Source organism: Dreissena polymorpha, chromosome 4 (genome assembly GCF_020536995.1).
Source record: "Dreissena polymorpha isolate Duluth1 chromosome 4, UMN_Dpol_1.0, whole genome shotgun sequence".
NCBI lineage: Eukaryota > Metazoa > Mollusca > Bivalvia > Myida > Dreissenidae > Dreissena > Dreissena polymorpha.
Genome location: NC_068358.1, coordinates 28,234,342 through 28,255,541, shown reverse-complemented (window position 1 = coordinate 28,255,541; position 21,200 = coordinate 28,234,342). Strand labels below are relative to the sequence as shown.

The 21,200-nt window shown below is 31.7% G+C and overlaps 1 protein-coding gene across 2 annotated transcripts in view; it reads left to right on the top strand.

Annotated features, from left to right (window-relative positions):
* LOC127877778 (putative leucine-rich repeat-containing protein DDB_G0290503) overlaps positions 1 to 18,719 on the top strand; it is a 31,900-nt gene extending 13,181 nt beyond the window's left edge. For both annotated transcript variants that reach the window (XM_052424013.1, XM_052424012.1), the window contains 13 exons: positions 5,119 to 5,169; positions 8,209 to 8,259; positions 8,662 to 8,706; positions 10,604 to 10,654; positions 10,849 to 10,893; positions 11,071 to 11,121; positions 14,859 to 14,951; positions 15,336 to 15,368; positions 16,144 to 16,389; positions 16,561 to 16,753; positions 17,131 to 17,634; positions 17,965 to 18,090; positions 18,297 to 18,719. In XM_052424013.1, coding sequence (XP_052279973.1) covers positions 5,119 to 5,169; positions 8,209 to 8,259; positions 8,662 to 8,706; positions 10,604 to 10,654; positions 10,849 to 10,893; positions 11,071 to 11,121; positions 14,859 to 14,951; positions 15,336 to 15,368; positions 16,144 to 16,389; positions 16,561 to 16,753; positions 17,131 to 17,634; positions 17,965 to 18,090; positions 18,297 to 18,578 — 1,771 coding nt within the window. In that variant the 3' untranslated portion in view covers positions 18,579 to 18,719. The remainder of the gene's footprint in view (positions 1 to 5,118; positions 5,170 to 8,208; positions 8,260 to 8,661; positions 8,707 to 10,603; positions 10,655 to 10,848; positions 10,894 to 11,070; positions 11,122 to 14,858; positions 14,952 to 15,335; positions 15,369 to 16,143; positions 16,390 to 16,560; positions 16,754 to 17,130; positions 17,635 to 17,964; positions 18,091 to 18,296) is intronic.
* Positions 18,720 to 21,200: the final 2,481 nt, after the last annotated feature.

Genomic DNA, 21,200 nt, shown 5'->3' with positions numbered 1-21,200 from the left:
AGCAAGAACTCCATTAATATCGAAGGCCTTTAGCTTTTTTTACTCCAAACTTCCAATGAAAGTATTTTACATTTGTTAGAAGTTTAATTCAAATCCTTTAACAACGTTTGAGTCATGACCAGTGTTACACTATGTTATTGAGCTTTCCACAAGAAACATTCCACGAACAACAACTCAAAAAAGCACTGCGCACTTACCCACAATGTTCTCTCAATGTTCAATTGTGATGGATTGATAGAGCCTACACGGATATAAACAATGGGAAATCGGTTAATATTGTAGAAAAAGATGAACGAACTTTTATTCAGAACTTGCTCTCAAAGCCATTTTCATTTGAAGTTCTAAACTATCACATAAAATTAATATTTTGCACTCCAAAATTTAAGTATTTCGTTATGTTTTGTACACAAACTAGTAACCTATAATTACTTTAAAATTAATTTGAAAAGAACTTATGAATTAATGTTTGAAAACTGTAGAATTAACAAAGTGCAATACTATGTAAATAGTGAAGAGAAAGTTTAACTCCATTCCCTCGACTACAGCCATCACTCAATATATGAGAGTTCATTTAAGATACAAACCTGCACAAAACATAGTAGACCTTGAGCTGCATTATGACCCTTCTCCCCCAAAGGGGGAATTTCAAGGTTATATTTTTCTTAATCCTCTAGGTAGTTGGCATTCTCTGGCAAAAGTTTGCAAAATTCTGTCGGGGCTTTACAGAGTTATGGGACTTTGAAACACATACCCCTTATTTTTCATTTTTACTCTTTTAAATTTGCAATACATCTGCTATTTATACTTTTAAAACAATAAGGTTGCTAAATAACTGCTGCACAAACATTTTCTATCGATTTTAGACATTGTGAATGACAAATATACCTACAAAGTGTATCTTTGATACACACAACTTGTAAATATTAACTATTTTTACAAAACGTTACGTCCCTTTGTTTGGATCAGTTCATTTTATTGAATTTCTACAGACGAAACCAAAGTTTTGACTTTCAAAATGCCATGAAATAGTAAATGGAATTTATTTCTTAATTATTTGATCAGTTTTTGTATATCAGAAATAAATCTTAATGTATTTTTCAAAAATGAGTTATAATTTAGCCGAAATATGATGTTCTATCAACTGTTATGTTTTCATACTGCAGGATTTGTACTGCAAGGAATGCAAGTAAACTTATCACACCTCAGGCTCTTTTGATGAATGTGCTCAATTCGCTCTATATATTTGTTCCAAGGGTTATTATTATGTTCATATTTATATAGCTATCTCTGTTTTTTAAATATCCAAGAAAATGTCATTGCTGTTTCTCCTTGAAATAATACAGACAGCACATTCCAGAGCAATTTTCATTTGAAATTAAATTGCGAAGAGAGGAACAAAATAATATGTGCACAAGTCAACACAGTTTTATTTTGACAATATTGCGAGTCTTTTGCGAAATTATTAAAATAAAATTATATTGTAAAAATATACAATAACGTAATTAAAAACTTGTTTTCTATATATAATTAATCTTGCGAGTAAATTATATACAGTCAGAAGATTAATTCTACTATTACTAGTGAAATCCTTGCTACATGTACTATTTAATTCTTTATACGACTTTTAATTAAAAAAACGTTCAATGAAATAAATCTAGGTTTCTAGGTATATTGTGCCTTTTAAAAATGAAGTGTAATAGTAATCAAATAGTACTAGTGCTTGTAAAGTGGCAGAAATTCTCTAAATTGTCTCTTTTCAGAAACTTATAAAGGAAAAGCCTATTAACCTAAAACTATCATAGAACTTGAAAACTAGCCAAAAGATACATTAGGGGGAAGTATGTATTGTTCATTTTGAAAGTACAGTAAAGAAAGAGGTGTATTTACTAACAGACTAAAGATTACGAAAACTTAAAGATGTAGCAAAAACAAGGTCGACATACAACTCCTCATAACAAAGACCAGAATACTTTAGGTCACCTTCCAAAGTGTCGTCGTTCTTTTGTCACAGATACCTATCATGAAACTGCAGTCAAATCATCACCATCATTTCTATTGTCAGGTGCATAAACCATAACGCCCAGGGAGTGAAAAAAATTTCTTTCACACGATTTTAACAAAACACAGCGTCTAAAATTACTATTGGAACAATGGAGCACTGACAAATATGCAGAACAACTTTAGGATCGCCAAATGCATTATGCTCTTGGTGAACGATACTGTCTGCTTACAAGATATGACGGACTAATAACTGAGGTACTTCCAGACGAATCTCTGTTTTCGTCTCAAGAGGAAGCAGATACAATGATTATTTTGCACCTGACACTCCAAAACCATAATTGTGAGATCACCCGATACAGATGTATAAGTGCTTCTTATTAGGTATTGGAGACAAAATGAGTGTTCAATCCTATATGACATGGAAACTGGAAACAAACGAAGACTCATCGACATAGACAATATTGCAAAAGAAAAGGGAAATGACTTTTATTCAGTGTTACACGCAATTCACAGCTTTACTGGTTGCAATACTGTGAGCGCGTTTGTGAGAAGGGGAAAAGTAGGTCCAGTAAAGCTTCTCGAGAAAAATACAGACTTAATGCGTACCTATGCCAAGTTTGGTGAAAGACAGGAGTGTAGTGATGACTTGTTATTGTAAGAGTATTTCGTATGTTATATGTATGAAAAGCAAAATTACTCAGATGTAAATAAGCTCCGGTCTGAAACTTTCTGTAAGAGAAGTGAGATCAAAGGTAATACTCTGAACTCATGCGACACTATTGACATAAGTTTGCTACCTCAATGTAAAGCAACACTTAACAGCAAACCAGACGTGCTAATTACCAAATATATATTTGGTTACACGCCCATGAAAGATATCCCTGCATGCCTGATGTTCAAAATACAGGCTGGAAACTTGAGGAAAACGGAATCAAAATTATTTATATGTGTGGACTGAAAGTGACATTTTCCACAGTGAGCTAGTAGACATACTCTGTACAAAGTTGCAAGACGATAAAACCAATCAGGATGAGGATGAAAATGATGATAGTATTGAAATTGACAATTTGCATGATGAAGTGTTTGATGATCAGTCATATAACTCCTGTGTCCTAACTATGAAAATGAAATAAAGGCAAATCGTTAGTTACACTTTGATTTGAAAGTATAAAATAATAATAATAATAATAATAATAATATTAATATTAATAATAATAATAATATTTATTATTATTATGGTTATTGTTATTATAATAAGAAGAGCACCGCATAGCGGGTTCCAACGCTCGGTTGTGGGTGCAGTTCGTAGGTGGAAGCACTTTGATTTAAGAGCCTATTTTAAAGTTTTACATAAGAGGTCACAGTGACCTTGACCTTTGACCTAGTGACCCAAAAATGGGTGTTGCGTGTAAAACTCATCAAGGTGCATCTACATATGCAGTTTCAAAGTTGTAGGTGGAAGCACTTTAATTTTAGAGCCAATTTTAAGGTTTTAGCACGACGCGGACGGCGGACGCTGGAAGTCGGACGACGAGCTGGCTATGACAATACCTCCGGTTTTTTTATCCGAAAACAGCCGTGCTAATAATAATAATCATTATAATAATAATTATAGAAACTATATCAAAGATAATACAATAATAAGATTATAAAAAAGTATTTTTAGTTGAGTATTAATCGGTCTATTATTTGCCTGCGAGATGAGTTCCTATGTATGCTATCTCTTTATTATCATTATTAGTATCACTATTATTGTTATTATTATCATCATGATTAATAATTGTTACATTAGGCCACAACAAATTGATTAAATGTTCGATGGATTCGCCGCACCTCAAACTCTAAAACTTGATAAAAATATTTTTATTTGTATTTTGCGCCCGCAGCGAAAAATTTGCTGCGCTCATATTATTATAACATGATTTAGTTTTATTTAACCTACGTATTTTACGACATAGAGTGTTATAAAGCTTTGCGTTGTTAGATTTGTTTATGGTAAAAACAAATGGCAGCGTTCGTCTGTCTTGTCATGTCGGCAAAAGCAGTTAAACATGTACTTCAACAATTGGCATACTGCTATCTATAATCATAATAATAATGATTCAATATTCCCAATTTCATGGTTTATCGCACGTTATTTCAATCAAAAAGGCACAGGCTGTAAACTATGACGCGAAGAAAAATCACTGCTTATGCTTGATATTTATTGAATTATTTATTGTTTCATGTTATTAAACCATCATTGACAGAAAACTGAGCTTCTTATATAACTTTGATAATGAAAACTACGTGTATCATGTTAAATTTAAGTAATCACTATCTGGTGTGTGGGAAGGAAAAATCCGTAAAATAAATCATCAATTTGTTGTGGCCTTAGTTATTGTCATCATTTTACCAAGCTTGTTGGCATATTGTTTGATAGAATAATGTGATTATGATCTGAAATAATATGTTTGACACACAATAAGTATGTTAAAGGAATGTGTATGAGAATCATACACAAATATGTGTAAAATATGTATGTGTCACATATATTTTAATAGAAAATATTATTAAATAAACATAGGAGGAAGGCTTTGAATGATTACAATACTTTTTATTAAGGAATGTTAAAATAAGTTGTTTTCTTGCAAAGTTTGCATTTTGCATTAAAGGTAATCTAAACAAAATATTTAAAAAAACGTTTTACACTCATATATTTTAAAGTTAAATTTATCAGTAACGCCCCGCTAGCCAATTGCAAACAATGTGTCATGAGACTCAGAGGATATAGAGGATTAAAAAAAATAGGGTCTCCAAAATTCCTCCAGGGGGGGGGGAGCAAAAGTGTTCGTGGCTCACGGCCTATAGGCAAAGTGCTGCAACTACTAAAATACATATAGTGTAATTGTGGTTCTTCTACTCTGCCATTCCTCTAAATGTCTACATGCACACTGCATCAAAAATTAAAATACGAACATTAACACTTCAAATGACACAAAAGAACTTTAAAAGCTCCCGGTATTTCAGTATTACAAAATGTCTAATTATTGACAACGTTGACAGTATGTGTTATAATATGTGCTTTTTTCAATATTTTTATATAGAAGTAACGCGGACTTTTTTTCTCTTTAACAGAAACAGTCAAGTCAGTCAACAGCAAAAAGAAAAAGATGACATTGAAGCCAAGTAAGAGTTACTTACATCAAATTCATTTTTAAAAAAACAGACAGATAAATGAGATATAGCTTGATTTTTACTACAAATGTGCTTTTAACTAATGAATTAATGCTTGACAACTGTAGAATCAACAATGTACAATACCTATGTTAATGGTGAGAGAAAGTAAAGTTCCTTGTACTCGACTTAAGTCATCACTCAATATATAAGGGTTCATTTGAACACTTTCAACACTTGCAGAGTTATGATTCACTTAAGATATAAACCTGCACACAACATAAGCAAAGTGATGCAACTAAAAATATATATAGTATACTTGTGATTCTTGTACTCTGCCATTCCTCTAAATGTCTTCTTTCAATGGACAATTTAAAATAACAACATTCAAAGCTAATGGCTTCACACAAGGATATTAACAAAAGTATTAAATTACTGCATATAGCGTCATGGTTCTTGAAGTCGGCATTTCCGTTTAAATACGTCCATATGTAAATACGGTTTCGAAAACCGCTTAGCACAAGAACCGCATGTCTCTCTTAAGGCCAAAATTTTTTAATTTTCTGTTTTACGGGAGATTTAAAAAACAATGGAGTCGGGGGAGGGGAGGATAAATAAAAATAAAAAACATTTTTATTTTTGAAAATTAAAAATCTCAGCCAATTTAACCTTATGTATGCTTGCATATACCTTTAAGTGTTTATATATCTTATAACACTATTGTACAAGCTTTTTATAATAATAGTAGACATACTTGTATATATATTTATAGGTAAAAGCACGATTTGCATGTATATTAATTTAATAGAGACTAAACACGCGTGTAGTGTAGTATGGTGTAGTAGTGGTGATGCTATTGTACTTCTAACACTAGATTTCCTATATGTAGCACCTCGACAGTCCCAAGCCTGCAATGCCATCTTTAAAAATGCTGGTTTGCTGTGGCATACATCCCATCTATTTTTTTTTTTTTACTTTGAATGATTTTCATTGTTTAAAAATTAGATTTTAATATGCAGTTTTAACTATCAATCATTGTGATAGCAAGCAAACAAGCATTATGTTAAGGATGAGCACGTGTGAGGGCTCTCTATCCAGTGTTGTTTGATATATACACTCAACAAAAGTCAGTGATTTTTATTGCTTTTTTTCGTTACATCGTGTGCCATTTGGATTGGGAAAATTAGCGTGATAAACCATAAAATTGGGAAAAATAGCCCGATAAACCATGAAATTGGGAAACATTAAGCACTATAAATATGATTATAAGAACAGAGTTAAAATTGTTATGTGCATGTTTGACAGTCTTTTTGTATTACAAAGTGCTGTTTTAATGTCTCCTTACAATGAAGACAACGTTTAGTTAATATCCTTCCACATGCATAATAAACTTGCAATAATCTATAGATTCTTAAATACACCATTTAATCACAACCTCTTTAAGAGTATTAATTTAATTCAGCATTTTTTAAATTAAATATCAAAGGCCTATGGTGAAAACATTAAAAAAATATCAACAAACCGCTTTAGTGTTCTTGCTGTGTTAATGATGTATTGAATGGAGTTAAAATAATATATTTAATGTGTTTACCTTTCAATATCTTGCACTTGACATCCTCAGTTAAATGCTATTTCAGTAAACTGTACAGGGTGACAAACATAATAAAGCAGAATATGCATATGAATCTGATTATACACAGATCAACTAACACATAAATCAAATCATGTTTGTCTCTTTCCATTTTTGAAAGATACTCATCTTAGATCCTTTAACTTTGTGAGTAGACTGAACTCCAATTTTCCAACACTGGTATCCCTGATGCTAATTCACTTTGCATATTTCTAATAAATATTTGTGTTTTTTTATCTCAAACATAGTATTTTGCGTTTAATGACACACGCATTAAATTATTCCCTAATAACCATATGATATTCGTTGTTAATTTGAAGCTTATTTATCACTTCCGCCGCTCATCGCACATTTCTCTTCTGCTTACCGCCAACTTAGACGTGTGTAAAAACAGGCCTTCTCCATCGGGATACATCGACTATCGTCAGTATCCTCGGCAATATAGAGAGAGATATGTGGATAGCAACGTAAATTCGTATTCGGCTACATTCGCGAACACGTAAGTCAGTTGTCGATCGGCGACGACTCGACAAGCTCGATCGGCATTCGTTCTTGGCTAATGGCAATTGTTTCAATAAAAACGACCAATGAAAAAGCCGATACTAAGCAAGCGTCGGGTTAAGTCCATGTTTTATCCGGACATTTCAGGGAACAGGTAAAAATCGTTGACGAATATAATTTTTCAACGTTATGAAACTGCACGGTCGGCGGGAAAAAGGAAAATAAAATTAAGTTTATTGAATTATATTTTTATTTCATTTTGGCAAAATAAGGGTCGGCGGTCCCGCAAAACAGAAAATATAAAAATGTTGGCTTAAGGGGAATACACAAAGATTTGTTGTATGTTACATACAAGTCTAAACTTATACTACTTCTAAGGGAAAGGTTAGCAAGCGAAAAAGAGTAAGCAAAAATACAATTCGTACAGCCGGCAAAAAGGTTTGTATGCACGATCTGAACTAAATTTATTTCTAATGGAAAAGGTTATCCTATAAACATCAACAGCCATCCCTTCAGATGGACTTAACATAAATTGTAAAAAAAATGAACATAAAAAAGTGTTATGTTTTTTAATTATAAATATTAACTTGCAGTCATGGGGGCAGACCTGTATTTCATTTGAACTTGTATTTATCACAGATAATAAAATGCTTTACATTGAATAATATACATGAATGCGTGACTGTTAAGTTATACAATAATAATATACGTCTTTAAAATACTTGCACACTGCATGAAAAAATAACAATACGAACTTTAACTCTCCAAATGACACAAAAGAACTTTAAAAGCTCCCGGCGTAACATGTCAGTAATACAAAATGTCTAATTATTGACAACGTCGACGGTATGTTTTATAATATGTGCTTGTTTCTCAATATTTTCATATGGAAGTAACGTGAACTTTGTTCTCTATTATAGATACAGTCAAGTCTGTAAACTGTTAAAAGAGAAAGATGACAGTGAAGCCAAGTAAGAGTTACTTACATCAAATTCATTTTAAAAAACAGACGGAGAAAATGATAAATAGCTTGAGTTTTATTAAAACTGTGCTTTTAACTAAAGTGTTTCAATGCATATTTTATCAAGCTTAAAGTAAAAACACTGCAACTGTAATAATTCAAAGATTAACAGTTACAGCTTCGACTAATTATCATTTATCACGCTGAACAATGTCATAATTCGAAATACGTAATACAAAAACGTGTCAAAAATTCCGTTCACATACGTTATAGAAATCTAAAACTGCACTTATACATGAACGTTTAAAATATAAACATATTTAAATATGAACATACAAACAGTGCATTCCATTCGACAAAGTAACCTTACCTGCATGCATGTTTGCACACTAATTTATACGTGTTTTTTAAGCTGTCGGAAAAGGATTAAAGCATTGGAGACAGAACTCGATGAAAGGTAAACTTAAATATAAGAACAGAAAAGACTATCATGTTTGAAATAAAGCAATTAATACTTGTTTCAACGCTATATTTTTTATGCCCCCTTTTGAAGAAAAGGGGGTATATAGTTTTCGTACTGTCCGTCAGTCTGTCTGTCAGTCTGTCACACTTTTCGTTGCCGCTCTCTAATTCAAATAGTTTTCATCCGATCTTTACGAAACTTGGTCAGAAGTTGTATCTAGAAAATATCTAGGTCAAGTTCGAATATGGGTCATGCCGGGTCAAAAACTAGGTCACGGGGTAGAAAAAACAAATCAAGGGAAGTCATAGGCTTTAAATGTACATAAATATCTGAACTGCCAAATTATATATTTTTGTTAAATAAATCAAAGCGGCGCAGTAGGCGGCACTGTGTTTCTGACAAACACATCGTGGTAAAAGGTCAAGGTCAAGATCATCCTTCAAGGTTTAAGGTCAAAATACAAATCCAATGGAAGTAATAAGCTTTAAAGGGAGATAATTATTCAATATTGAACATAGCAACTTGATATTTGGCATGCATGTGTATATCATGGAGCTGCACATTTTGAGTGCTGAATCTACCGTCACGGTAGTGGCTTTTAATTATTTGCTACTAAAAATAGAGATTTGTTAGAGACAATTATTTTCAAGGGAAGTAATTTATATAATTATAAATCTCAGATTATATATTTTCTTACCAAGAATTTAAGTTCTTTTCACAGTTACTGTACTTATTTTTAGTTTTGATTATTTATAACTCAAATGATTGATTTGTCAAAGGTTTTTTTTCTAAATGATATAAGTATCATTTCTTTCCTGTTCTAATTTGTGAATGGTAGTGTTCATTACATTCCTGTGGACTTATGTCCATAGATACAAGATGAACTCTGGCTATGATCTCTTTGATAAACCACAGGCTTTGGTTGTCAGTGATGTCTGACTTGGTAATTATTGACTGTCTACAGACTCCCCGGTTGGATTGGACAAAATCCAAGGGAAGAAATAAGCTTTAAAGGGAGATGATTTCTATACCTGCAAAATGAGAAATGGAAATTTTATTTCTAAGCGGCGCAGTACGGGGCATTGTGTTTCTGACGAACACATATCTTGTTTGGTGATTCGTTGAAACATTTAAACAATTGCTGTTTAATCATATCGATACAAATTAGCATTTTGAGATGATGGCATATTTCATTTAATCAAAAATCCACGACTCCAAAATTCGACGATGTTTTTGTTTTTATCCTGAAAATCAATTCACGGCATGTTCGAAAGGTGAATGTCCTTTTTGTTTGGTCCCACGGTCTACTATAATGGATACAACTTTTTATTGAGAGTTGTGGTGTTTTAAAGGGATATGAAACCGAAGTATACTCAAATATCTGTCTTTATAGTACAAATAGCTAAATCCACACGACTCTTCGTTTTTTCCCCGCCAAAATATATGCAAAATCACATTTTTGTTCACTAACAGCATCCAAAACGTAAACGTATAAAAGTGATTTAAAGTTAGCTTGGGAATCTTGAAATGTCGATAATTAGAAAGTACTTATAGCCAACCAAATTTACGCATACGGCAAAATTAAGATATCGACCAATCAAAATCGTGTTTAATTTTTCTTGAAAGTTGGTAATGTGATGCAATTGTTTACTTAATTTTAAGATTAAATGGCTGGTGATTATCTTGGACAGATTTCAATGATATTAAGCCAAGATCAAAGTTTTTATTTATGTGAATTAACTTATATCATTGAGCTTTGCTATTAGAACATGTTTATGTTGTAGTGTCAAATTTAGCTTATAAAAGGATATGAAATACACAATCATTTTCAATTTTTGATCATTACGTAATTGTCAGTTGACGCTTAATGAAATGATTTTTTCAATAATAGAAAAGCGCAAGTCACCACACTACAGTCTGAGAAAGAAGTCAGCAAAACACGGTAACACGTACATATTTAATGAAAAAGAACAATAGAGTTTCTTACAAAATTGTTACATTCGTTGTCGTATATATTAAATAAATATAATTTTGTAATATGTTTCTATATGTTTTGATTACACAACACTTGTCAAATACTGATAGTTATCATGCGTCCATGTTTTATACACTAAAGTAATATATGTTATTTTGAAGCCCTAAACAAATGATCCAGAACATGGAGACAGAAATTCGGAATAGGTAACAAACCATATAAAACAGAATAGGGCTGTGTTTGTTAAGATAAAGACAAACACATTGAAATGATTTTGTTATTTGAGTTATATTTTAATTTATACAAACTTAAACTTCCATTTTTAAAAATACGCTGTCAATATGTGATTGTCAATTGTCTGATAATGCTTTCTCTTGTTATAGAAAACAGCAAATCAATATTCTACAATCGGAAAAAGAAAACCTTATAAAAAGGTAAATACTATCGATCTTTGGCCTATACTTTTTAAATAAAACAAAAATCATGCGCATGAGTTTATGAATTGATGTGTATAATTCGTTTTTTCAACACTCACCTATGTTACAAGATTACACACAATATTAATAAAACAAGAGCGCGTTTTATATCAGTTAAATAGATAAAAAATTAAAGGCACCGTCACGATCGCAATGTTATATGTAGTGTTTTTGTATTAGATCATAACATTGTTATGAGTTATAAATGAATGCAAGATGTGCGTTTTAAACGACGTAAAGGCAACTACAAAATGACACTGTGAATATTTACAAAAGAAATCACTTTTTTCGTTATGAGGTATGATCCCCTCTGTTCATTTACGATCTATTTATCATGTAATTACTTCTTCTATAAATGAAAATCAGAATACATTTAAAATTAATTTTATAATATTTCTGTAACACGCCAATTTACTTTTCAAATTCCAAACATTAGAATACAAACTATTATAAAAAAAACAGATTTTAAGAAAGATGACAAATTCAAAACGTTTAGTATAAACACATTACATAAATAATTCGACAAACCCAGATTTCCAGATAAGGGTGATAACATGCGTACATTTTAACTGAACTATAAATGCGGCAATTCAAACATGTACGGGGTGCCATTTTATTCGCCAGTTGCAAAGGTTTCGAACAATAATGTGTTCAATAACTTACAGTTTGTATTGACCAATCCCGGAGGAATTTAACATATAATCTGGCATGCGATTGTTTTCGGGGCTGGCCGGTTAAACTTCAATTTTAACTACTTAAAAAGAAAATCGGTTTAGGCTGAACAATTTGAATTCCGATGGAAGTATTGCGATAACAGTTTGTTTTTAGTTAGCTTACATATCTAGCTTGGATTTGAAGTTTAAGTTATTCGATTAACGACTGAACTTATCAAAAATGGACATGTTTCCAAAATGCAAACAATATTTTCGCTAAAATAATTAAGCTTTAATGGGAGCATTGCTCTGAAATGTTGTACGTTTGGTAGCCTTCAAGTAAATCTTGCTTAGGATTGCCTTTTGGATTGTCGGATCAAGTTTAAGGTCACTGTTAGACATTAAAAAAACTAACGATTTGAGCCTCAATAGACTGAGTATTGATAGAATAATTGCGTTGAACTAATATGGTAAGTTAATAAACAAGCATGCATAGTTTACCTATTTAAATGAAAATAAATTTGGACATCATTGTAATTGGTAATACTTAAAAACACTGGTTTAACGTCATTACCGTGTTTCTTGTTTATGTTATGTTTTACGTATACTACAGTTTTATGGCAGCAATAAAACGTGTCAATTCGTTTTATTCAATATAAATGTATATGTCTTTTGTTTAATTTCACATATGTTCGCAATAAAACAAATCAGTCATTGGTACATGGTTAACCTCTGCTAACGAAGTCCTTCCTATTTGAATGTTTTCGTAACATTGAACATAGTCCTGTCTTAGTCGCACACTCTCGTTAACAGCAACCGACAGAAATTCACCAAACTAAATTTGGAACGTTAAAATTAGGGGTAAATACCTTCAAAATACAAGAGGTTAATAACGCTTTGAATTACATAATTATATTAATGAAATATTTTTATATTCAGCATGAAATACGGAAAACAACGACCTACCATGATCTGTTCATTTATTATTTAAAACTAAAGATTCAAATTAAAAAAGAAATTGCCCTAAACAATGATACACTTCACTTATTTGAACAAAAATGGAAACACATTAAACTTTCATAAACAAGTCCAGTATGCTTTCTACCCACGTTATGCAACTCATCCTTATTCATAACTATTCTGTTGTTGTTGTTTTTTTACAAACAACCAACAAGAAAAACAATACATATTTACCTTTTTCTTCCTTTTTTACAAACAACCAACAAGAAAAACAATACATATTAACCTTTATTATCCTTTTTTTCCTCTTTTTTAATCACAAGAACAAAAAAGTATATATTAGCATATCTTGTATAAAATGTTTGAACATTATTCTGCTACATGGAATCACTTTGTTTTATGAGCATATCCATGCATACATTGTATGTCTTATATTGAATAATAAAAAAAAACAATATATTCTTTTTACACAAACAAGTACATCATCTGCATTAAACGGTAACGTTATATCAGGAAATAAACAACACAATTCTTTAAAAAATAATCATAATTGGAACGGCGATAATATCAAGACAATTATGTGCAATTAATGATCATGAAAAGCAGCACCCAACAACAACCGTTAAAACGTCCATTGGATATTTTACGAAAATAATACTACACAATAAATGACCATATCCGACACATATAAAGAGTTACACAATCTTTAATTTTCTAAAGCATCGGCAACTTGTCTCTGATCTTTGGTCTTTTGATGTAAATTTGACACATTCGACCTTGTTAACTTGTGTTTTATATTTTTCTGAATCAATTTAAAAAATAACAACGAATTAAAGATTCTAGCTTAATATGAAAAAAACATACGTTTTTTTGTAAATGTGGGCTTAACCGGGATTCGGACAACTATCGTCCGGGTCAAAGGCAATCGATGTTACGTCTGGACTATCCAAATAATTACATTCACGATTCGAAACGCGTATTTAATAGAGATTCAACGGTAGCAGTCCTTTGTAACGTCGGATTGGACATTTTCGTCGAGTCGGGTATTTTCGGGTCAGGTCGGGTATTCACATAAATTCAAGAATGCATGAAAGTTCATTTGAATTGATCATTATCAATCAATCTGACACTATACCAAAACTTATACATAAAGTAGAAATTACATTAGTAAAGACAAACAAATGAAACCTTCCATGAATTGGATCCAATAATTTTTATTTTGCCGAAATGAATGCTCATAGTTTGTATTTTATGCCCTTATTATTTTCACGTTTTTGCTTAATGTAATGAAACTTGTACAACTATGTTTTTGGAATAATCACATAAAATAGATTATATTGAGTGGATAGTAATTTAAATGGTAAGAATGAATATAAACAAAAATTGGTATAAAATAAACTCATTTCATGTTTTCTACACAACCCGTACTCTAAAGAGAATGTGAAAGTTAATTTAATTTGATTGTTTGTGCTCTTAATAAGGCATTTTGTATAACCCTTTTGTCAAGAAATCGATTTATGGAGATGAAGAAATTTCATTTATTTCTTATTTAATGTTGATAATTCGAATATTGTATATTCCGATAAGAAACAAATAGTGTGACCGTTACTGATTATATATTTTTCGACAGGATGCTATATTCTGGTTTCCTGTGTAAATCTATTTCACCTGTAAAACATTAAATAAATATAGCTTAAGTAAATCGAAGGATTTATTTTCAATACACGTTTAATAGAAAACATGCTTGACGGTTCTGGTAAAAAAAATATTGAAGTTTCCGTATCCACTTGAGCTACAACAATTCAAGGTCAAAGATTAAAATCATAAACTCACATAATATGAAACTTCCGTCCAATAGACACAAATGAATACATCCCTTGAATTCATTCGCTTACTTCATTGAAATATTTCTAAATATGGGCTGCCTAAATTATAAGAGAGGAAAAGAAAACAAACTATTTATACCGGTTATACTATTTTATGGCTCCAACCAAATGAAAGTGTGAATACAATTATCATGAACAATCAATAAAGCTATGCTCCGGCAGTAAGATACTTTATAATGTATTCTTTATTTTTCAGTTTTAAGAAAGCAGAAAAGAAAGCCTCCGATTACAGTGTTTATATTGGAAATCAAAACGCAAAAATAAGAAAGATAACATTGGCAAAAGAACGGTAAACGTAACTAAAAATGAAGGCTTAAGAGATTAAAGAACTGCGAACATATATAGTTGTCAAAGGGCTGTTTCGCAGTTTTTGTCTGTAAATATTGGTGTCTTCATGTGTGTTTATATATTGTAGCATTCGATTATTAAACTGATTACTCAAAGTTAAATTTTGAATATTTGTTTTTGCTTTAGACAAAGATGCTTCCTGATAGATATAATAATAATTATGTAGTAATATGTCTAGCGTAAAATCACAACCAAACCATCCAGAATATAATGACGTGCAATCTCAACACGTCCTTGTTTTACATTTTTTCGGATGTTTGTTTTGCACTTGCTACACAACTCTGAACTGAACTGAACTTAAATCAAGTACACTTTTGTATTTCAGAGATATTGAGCAGTACAGGAAAGATATGGCTCAGTAAGTAATTTAATAAATATGTGATTATTTTTATAAATATTTTTTTTGTAAATATATCGTCAATAAAGATATATACCAACTATTTAGATATGAGAATACATAAAATAATTTCTAACGTTATGAAACAAGTTTTTTTAAATTAAATATCAATGTGCAATAAAATACATTATTTCGTACGTTAAAATGTATTTAAGTACATTTAAAATTTCAGAATAAACCAAATATTGAGCCAATTTTGTGATTTCATGATTATTCCATGTTTCATCGCATTGCCATTTCAAATTGACAATTAATATTGTTTCTAGTATTTTATTTGAAAAACTATTTCGAATACCGTCTTGTTATGGTTAAAGATGATGGCCCTTTTCCGCATAATACGATTATAATTTTAACTTATTATCTAGCCACCAAAGAACGATTTATTCGTAAAATTACAATTAAGTATTGACTCTTTATCAGGGATTTTCTAAAGGCCGGTAATTTTTTTTTATAAAGTTTACTGCAAACAAAGATAAGTACGAATATTTTAAGGAAAAACAGTAAATATTTAATTGCATGAAGTGTTCTGCTTGTTTTTCATGTCCCCACTTTCACTTTCACTTTACGAAAGGAAATGGTATTTTCTGACCTTATATAATTCGGTTGAAAGTACTTTAAACAAAAGCATTACGTAATTATTGCTATCTATATGTATCAGGTTAAACAATGCATTTTTATATAATTGTTATATTTTTACTTTTACGAATGAAAACGATGGCAAGACGTTTATTCTTAGGCTTTTAGGTGAGAAAATTCAGATTAAGAATCAGCTTCTTTCGTTGGAAGAGGAATGTAAAGAACAAAAAGAAAAAATTGAAAGCTTAGAAAAACAGAATAAGTCATTGAATTCAACCCTTGTTTCGGAGCGAAAAAATTGGGGAGAAAGAGAACATCAAATGCATCACAATTTTAATGTTGAAACAGACAAATTGAAAGAATCTTTGAAGAACGCAGTTCAGGAAATAGACGATCTTACTATCAGGTAACCGTTTTTTTTTCAATCTGAATTTTGATAGAGTAACGATAATTGCTTACCTCAAGGTATTGACTTTGTTGGTAAAACTATTTTAAGCCATCATGTTTGTAAGATTATTTAAGTTTTAAGAATCTATTTACATTTACCATTACAACAATCTGCAATTACATATTGTAGACTAAGTAAGTTAGCAAGTGCCAGTTTAACACACAATAATCCGAATATTGCTGACCTGAGTGATCCAAATCGCCCAACAAAACTGGCTGAAGCTTTCTCCGAGCTGTATGACAACGAATGGACCGATGCGTTTGAAAAACTGAAGGACGACGATGAAGTTAAAACAGTTAAACATCTTTTGACCATGTTGCAGGTAGGTTTGCTTGAACCTTTTGATTTAAATTTGTGTTTTAGTATATATTTAGATTTAATACAACCACTCATTGGAAGCAATACAATTTTGTTGGAAGCTTAATAAACAATGCGAGAGGTAAACAGTATAAGAATGATATAGCAACTGTTCCATGACGTAATTGCGTTTGGTTGTAGATGTATTATATACAAATGTAAAGTGTTCTATATTACTTCTGATAGTTCTTCTTCAACCAAGAAATTGTGTTTGGTAAATACTCTTGATTCAAAAACATTTTGAAGGTTTTCTTTCGGAAGTTACCGTTTAGTTATTTGTATGAATCTGCTTTAAGATTTAAACATTTTTGACAAGTCGCCATGGCAAGCATCCTTTTTCAGAAAGCGTTCGGATTTAGCGTGAGCTTAAGCGAGCAGGCTTTGGTCGATATAAAGGGAACATCTACTAAAATTGTATTTACTATTAAAAAACATCAACCAGAGCGCATGCATGTTGGTTTTGTTAGTGGACCCAATTCTAGTGAGCAAAACAATGTTAACGGCAACGTTTCCGATGCTTCGAGCATAAACGGCCCTGACGAAAAAGCAACTTCCCCCATTGAAAATTGCGAAAATGAAATCACCGTTAAAACAATTATTGGACCCGTAAATACCATGAAAATCCAAGACACGGACAATAGAATGACAACGTCGCAACAAAATCCATTAAACAAAGAGACACAGCATGATACTCTGTCAGGCAAGCTTCAAGACGATGGATCAAAAAACGATGCTCAACCTACTACAAGACCAGTTAGTGCTATGAATGAAAAGCTACTTGTTCACGGCAACCATAAATTTCAAAGGCATGGTGTATGCTCCTCTGGAATGGATATTGTTAAAAGGGTAGGATCTTGATTAAATGAATTACTTTATAATGTTATCGTTTTAGGTATAAACCTATACATTATGTTAATATGTTATTCATTAGTCTTAAATATAGGTTGGTGGGTTTTAAACATATTGTTCGTCGTGAACTGACGGCATAAACCCAGGGAATTTAACGTTGGTCATTGCGTCACAGTATTTAAATTTATTTATTTATTTCGTGAATGACCGGTTAAAAGATTTAAAGAAGGTATCTCGTACTAACAGTGTCGCTTATTACGGTTGTTGTCGATCTTACTGCGCCTATTGTAGGGTTTATAAGACTATACATTTATTAAATTATTCCAGGTAGAATCAAAAACGGACATTGCAACAGTTACTTTTGATTTTGAAAAGTTGCAACCGACTGAGAAACAACTCATCGGCGATATTAGAAAACGGGTTTTAAATGAAATTAAAGGTCAAATTATTTCCGTAAGTTAATTGTTTCATTCATTCAATAATTAAATGTCAGTATTTCACAAAAACAAGAAAATTGATTGTTAATTATTTCCAATGTATTAAAAAATAATGCTATTTAAGTTTATTTTAAATACTGGCTTTTGTCCATAAAAATAAGTTAAACTAAATTATGACACCGACTAAACACTCATTTACAACATATTTATCACAATTTACAGATGATCTCTCATGCAGTTGTTGCAGAGATGAATCTAGACGATTGTGAAAATAGTATCTTCACCTACGTGAAGGCATGCGCATCCATCTGCTGGGAGATGCGCATCCATCAACCACCCGTCTGCCTGGAGTTTGTAGAGGTCGATGATCAAACACCGTTAAATACAGCGACATATAAACACTACACAAAAAGCGGTCCTCGGATGGATTACGTAGTGTGGCCGGCCTTGTACCTTTATAAAGGAGGACCATTGCTAAGCAAAGGTGTTGCACAGGGGAAATAAGTTAAATTGTGATTTTCAAAGTAATGCTGTTATCGCATATTACCTTTTACGTATTTAATTTCGTGAACTACGAGAGTATTTTGTTGTATTGCCATGTGTACATAGTCACTGAGTTATTTAATAAAATAAATGTATCGTGTATATTATCGTTTGTTTCTAATGGATAAACGTTGGTTATGTATGCCAATTATCGTGTATAAGTTCTTACCAAAAAGAATGTCGTAACATGCTGATTTATATACACATATATGTTTTATAAGTTAACGGTACTTCACATGACTTCTGTACCTATTTAATCACAAAGCCTATGTGACCTGGACATTTATTGTGTTTACCTTAACCCGTACTATCCCTTACCTCCAAGGTAACTTATCGCATGGTTGTTTTTCGAATAATACTAATGGTATCGTGTGGAAACGAACCGGCGTACCAACTGATTTAACGTTTTCCAGACTGACGTTGGACAGGTACTAATTTACATACTACCGCTTCTTCGAAGGGGTGTAGGGGGGGTGGGGGAGAGAGAAATCATATGTACTTATCCTACCATAAATTCTAAGACAGCACCAAGTTATCAACGTGTAAATACAACACGTACGACTAATAGTTAGTAGTTACAGGAATAGCAATGATTAATGTCGACATAAGTGATTTTTAACAGGGCAATATCAGTTTACGTTTTACAAATATCTGTAAAAAGAAACGTTTAGAATTCCAGTTTATTGCTATTGCAAGCAAGTCCCCGGTGTAATTGATTTCATTACATTTTCAGAAAAAATATGAAATAATTTGCTATCATAATTATATTAAATATCACTTTTAACTGATAAAGTTTATATAGCAGTCAATACTATGTCCCGCACGTAATGACATATTGGGTCGTTGTCTCGTTGTATACTCGGCACACAGTATGTAAAAAACGATGCTGTTCCGCTTCGAATGATCTCATCATATTCATTGGATTGCATTAGTTTCCTAATAGGCTTTTAATGTACAGTTCATGCACAATCTTTTTCTTCGTAAGCACTGGCAACAATAAAGCCTCATTGCAACAAATGTGCTATGAACCTCGATGTCCCTGCTCAACTTATATTTCGTAAAACAATAAGACTTCATGTGCGTATACATAATATGTAGATGGAGAGTAAGTTGGTTCATTTTACCTAGCCTTTTATTCCTTATTCGAATAAGGAATTAGGAACAGTTCCTCATTTGAACTAGGATACCCAACCTACATTAAAAATGATTGTCATTGATTCAATAGTCTTTTTGGTTATTTCAATTTATTGTTTAGTAATAAAATGTCAGTTCCTTATTCGATTTGAATAAGGAGTCAGGACCTTATTCCATATTCAAACCGAATAAGCAATTTGGTAATCATTTAACAAAACCAAATAGAAATGTACTGTAATAAATGTGGTTGATGCCCAGCCTACATTTATAATGATTTTGATTGATTAATTTGTTTCTTTGGTTCATTATTATTTTTTTAGTAAGATAATGTATGTTCCTTATTCGATTAGTATAAGGAGTACGAAACCAGTTCATTATTTCATATTCAAACCAAATAATTAACTGTGTTACCATGAAGTAAAACTAAGTTGAAATGTATTGCAGTAAATATTTTAAATACCTAACATATAAATACAATGATGTCCATTTTTATGTTGTACAATTTGAATCAATTTGATTTTTCATTGATGTTTAAGTAAGAAAATGCCAGTTCCTTATTCGGCTTGAATAAGAAATAAAGAGCTGGGTATGTATCGGCGAAATGTATCACAGTGATTGAGCGCATGCTATGGTATTTCCTTGGTAAATTCCTGCCTCAGGGGCCTTTCACTACGACCACCTGCGCTCCGCACCGCGTCAATTGTATAATGGCTACGGGCTGTTCTGTATATACGTAGTGAATGTAAGAAAATGTGTGTGTATCAAGTGTTGTTAAAAAGTAAATATTAGAAATACAATTTAACTGCCCTCAAATGTTGTTTTTTCGGCATAGCTGTTTAACGTCACTTTTGACCTTAGATGACCTTCATTCATGATAGGTCCCCAGTGAATAAATCCGAATTGTGCATTGGCTAATAATACAAAAATCACCGTAAACATTGGCTGCATATCATTTGAACAGAAATATGAATATATCGTAAATAACATGTAAATTACAATAAAATAAAAACTGTGATGATTAAAAATATCCTTTAAACATGACATCGCAACGTTTTTCCATAGTTAACAAAGCATTATAGCATTAATTACATGTATCTACAATTACAAGATGCTATTGTTTACATGCCGTCGCGGTCACACTAAACACTACAAAAACAGGCTAGATTGCACTTTACCGGTACGCAGTTGTTTACCACTATCGACAAAGCAGGGGTTTGGGGCGGTAGCCCCCGATACTAAGGAAATTTATAGGTGTTGGACATATATCTGTCTTTGATTTATTCTAATTCAGATTTGAGTTTATTAGTGTAAATATGTTTCTTTGTATTTTGTTTTGTTCATTTTTTATAGTTATGTATGTCTGCAAAAAATTCATTTCGCTAAAATGCGTGCAATATTAAGTCTTTTATGTTAACATTCTACTACATATTAAAACAGATTTTCTTTTAT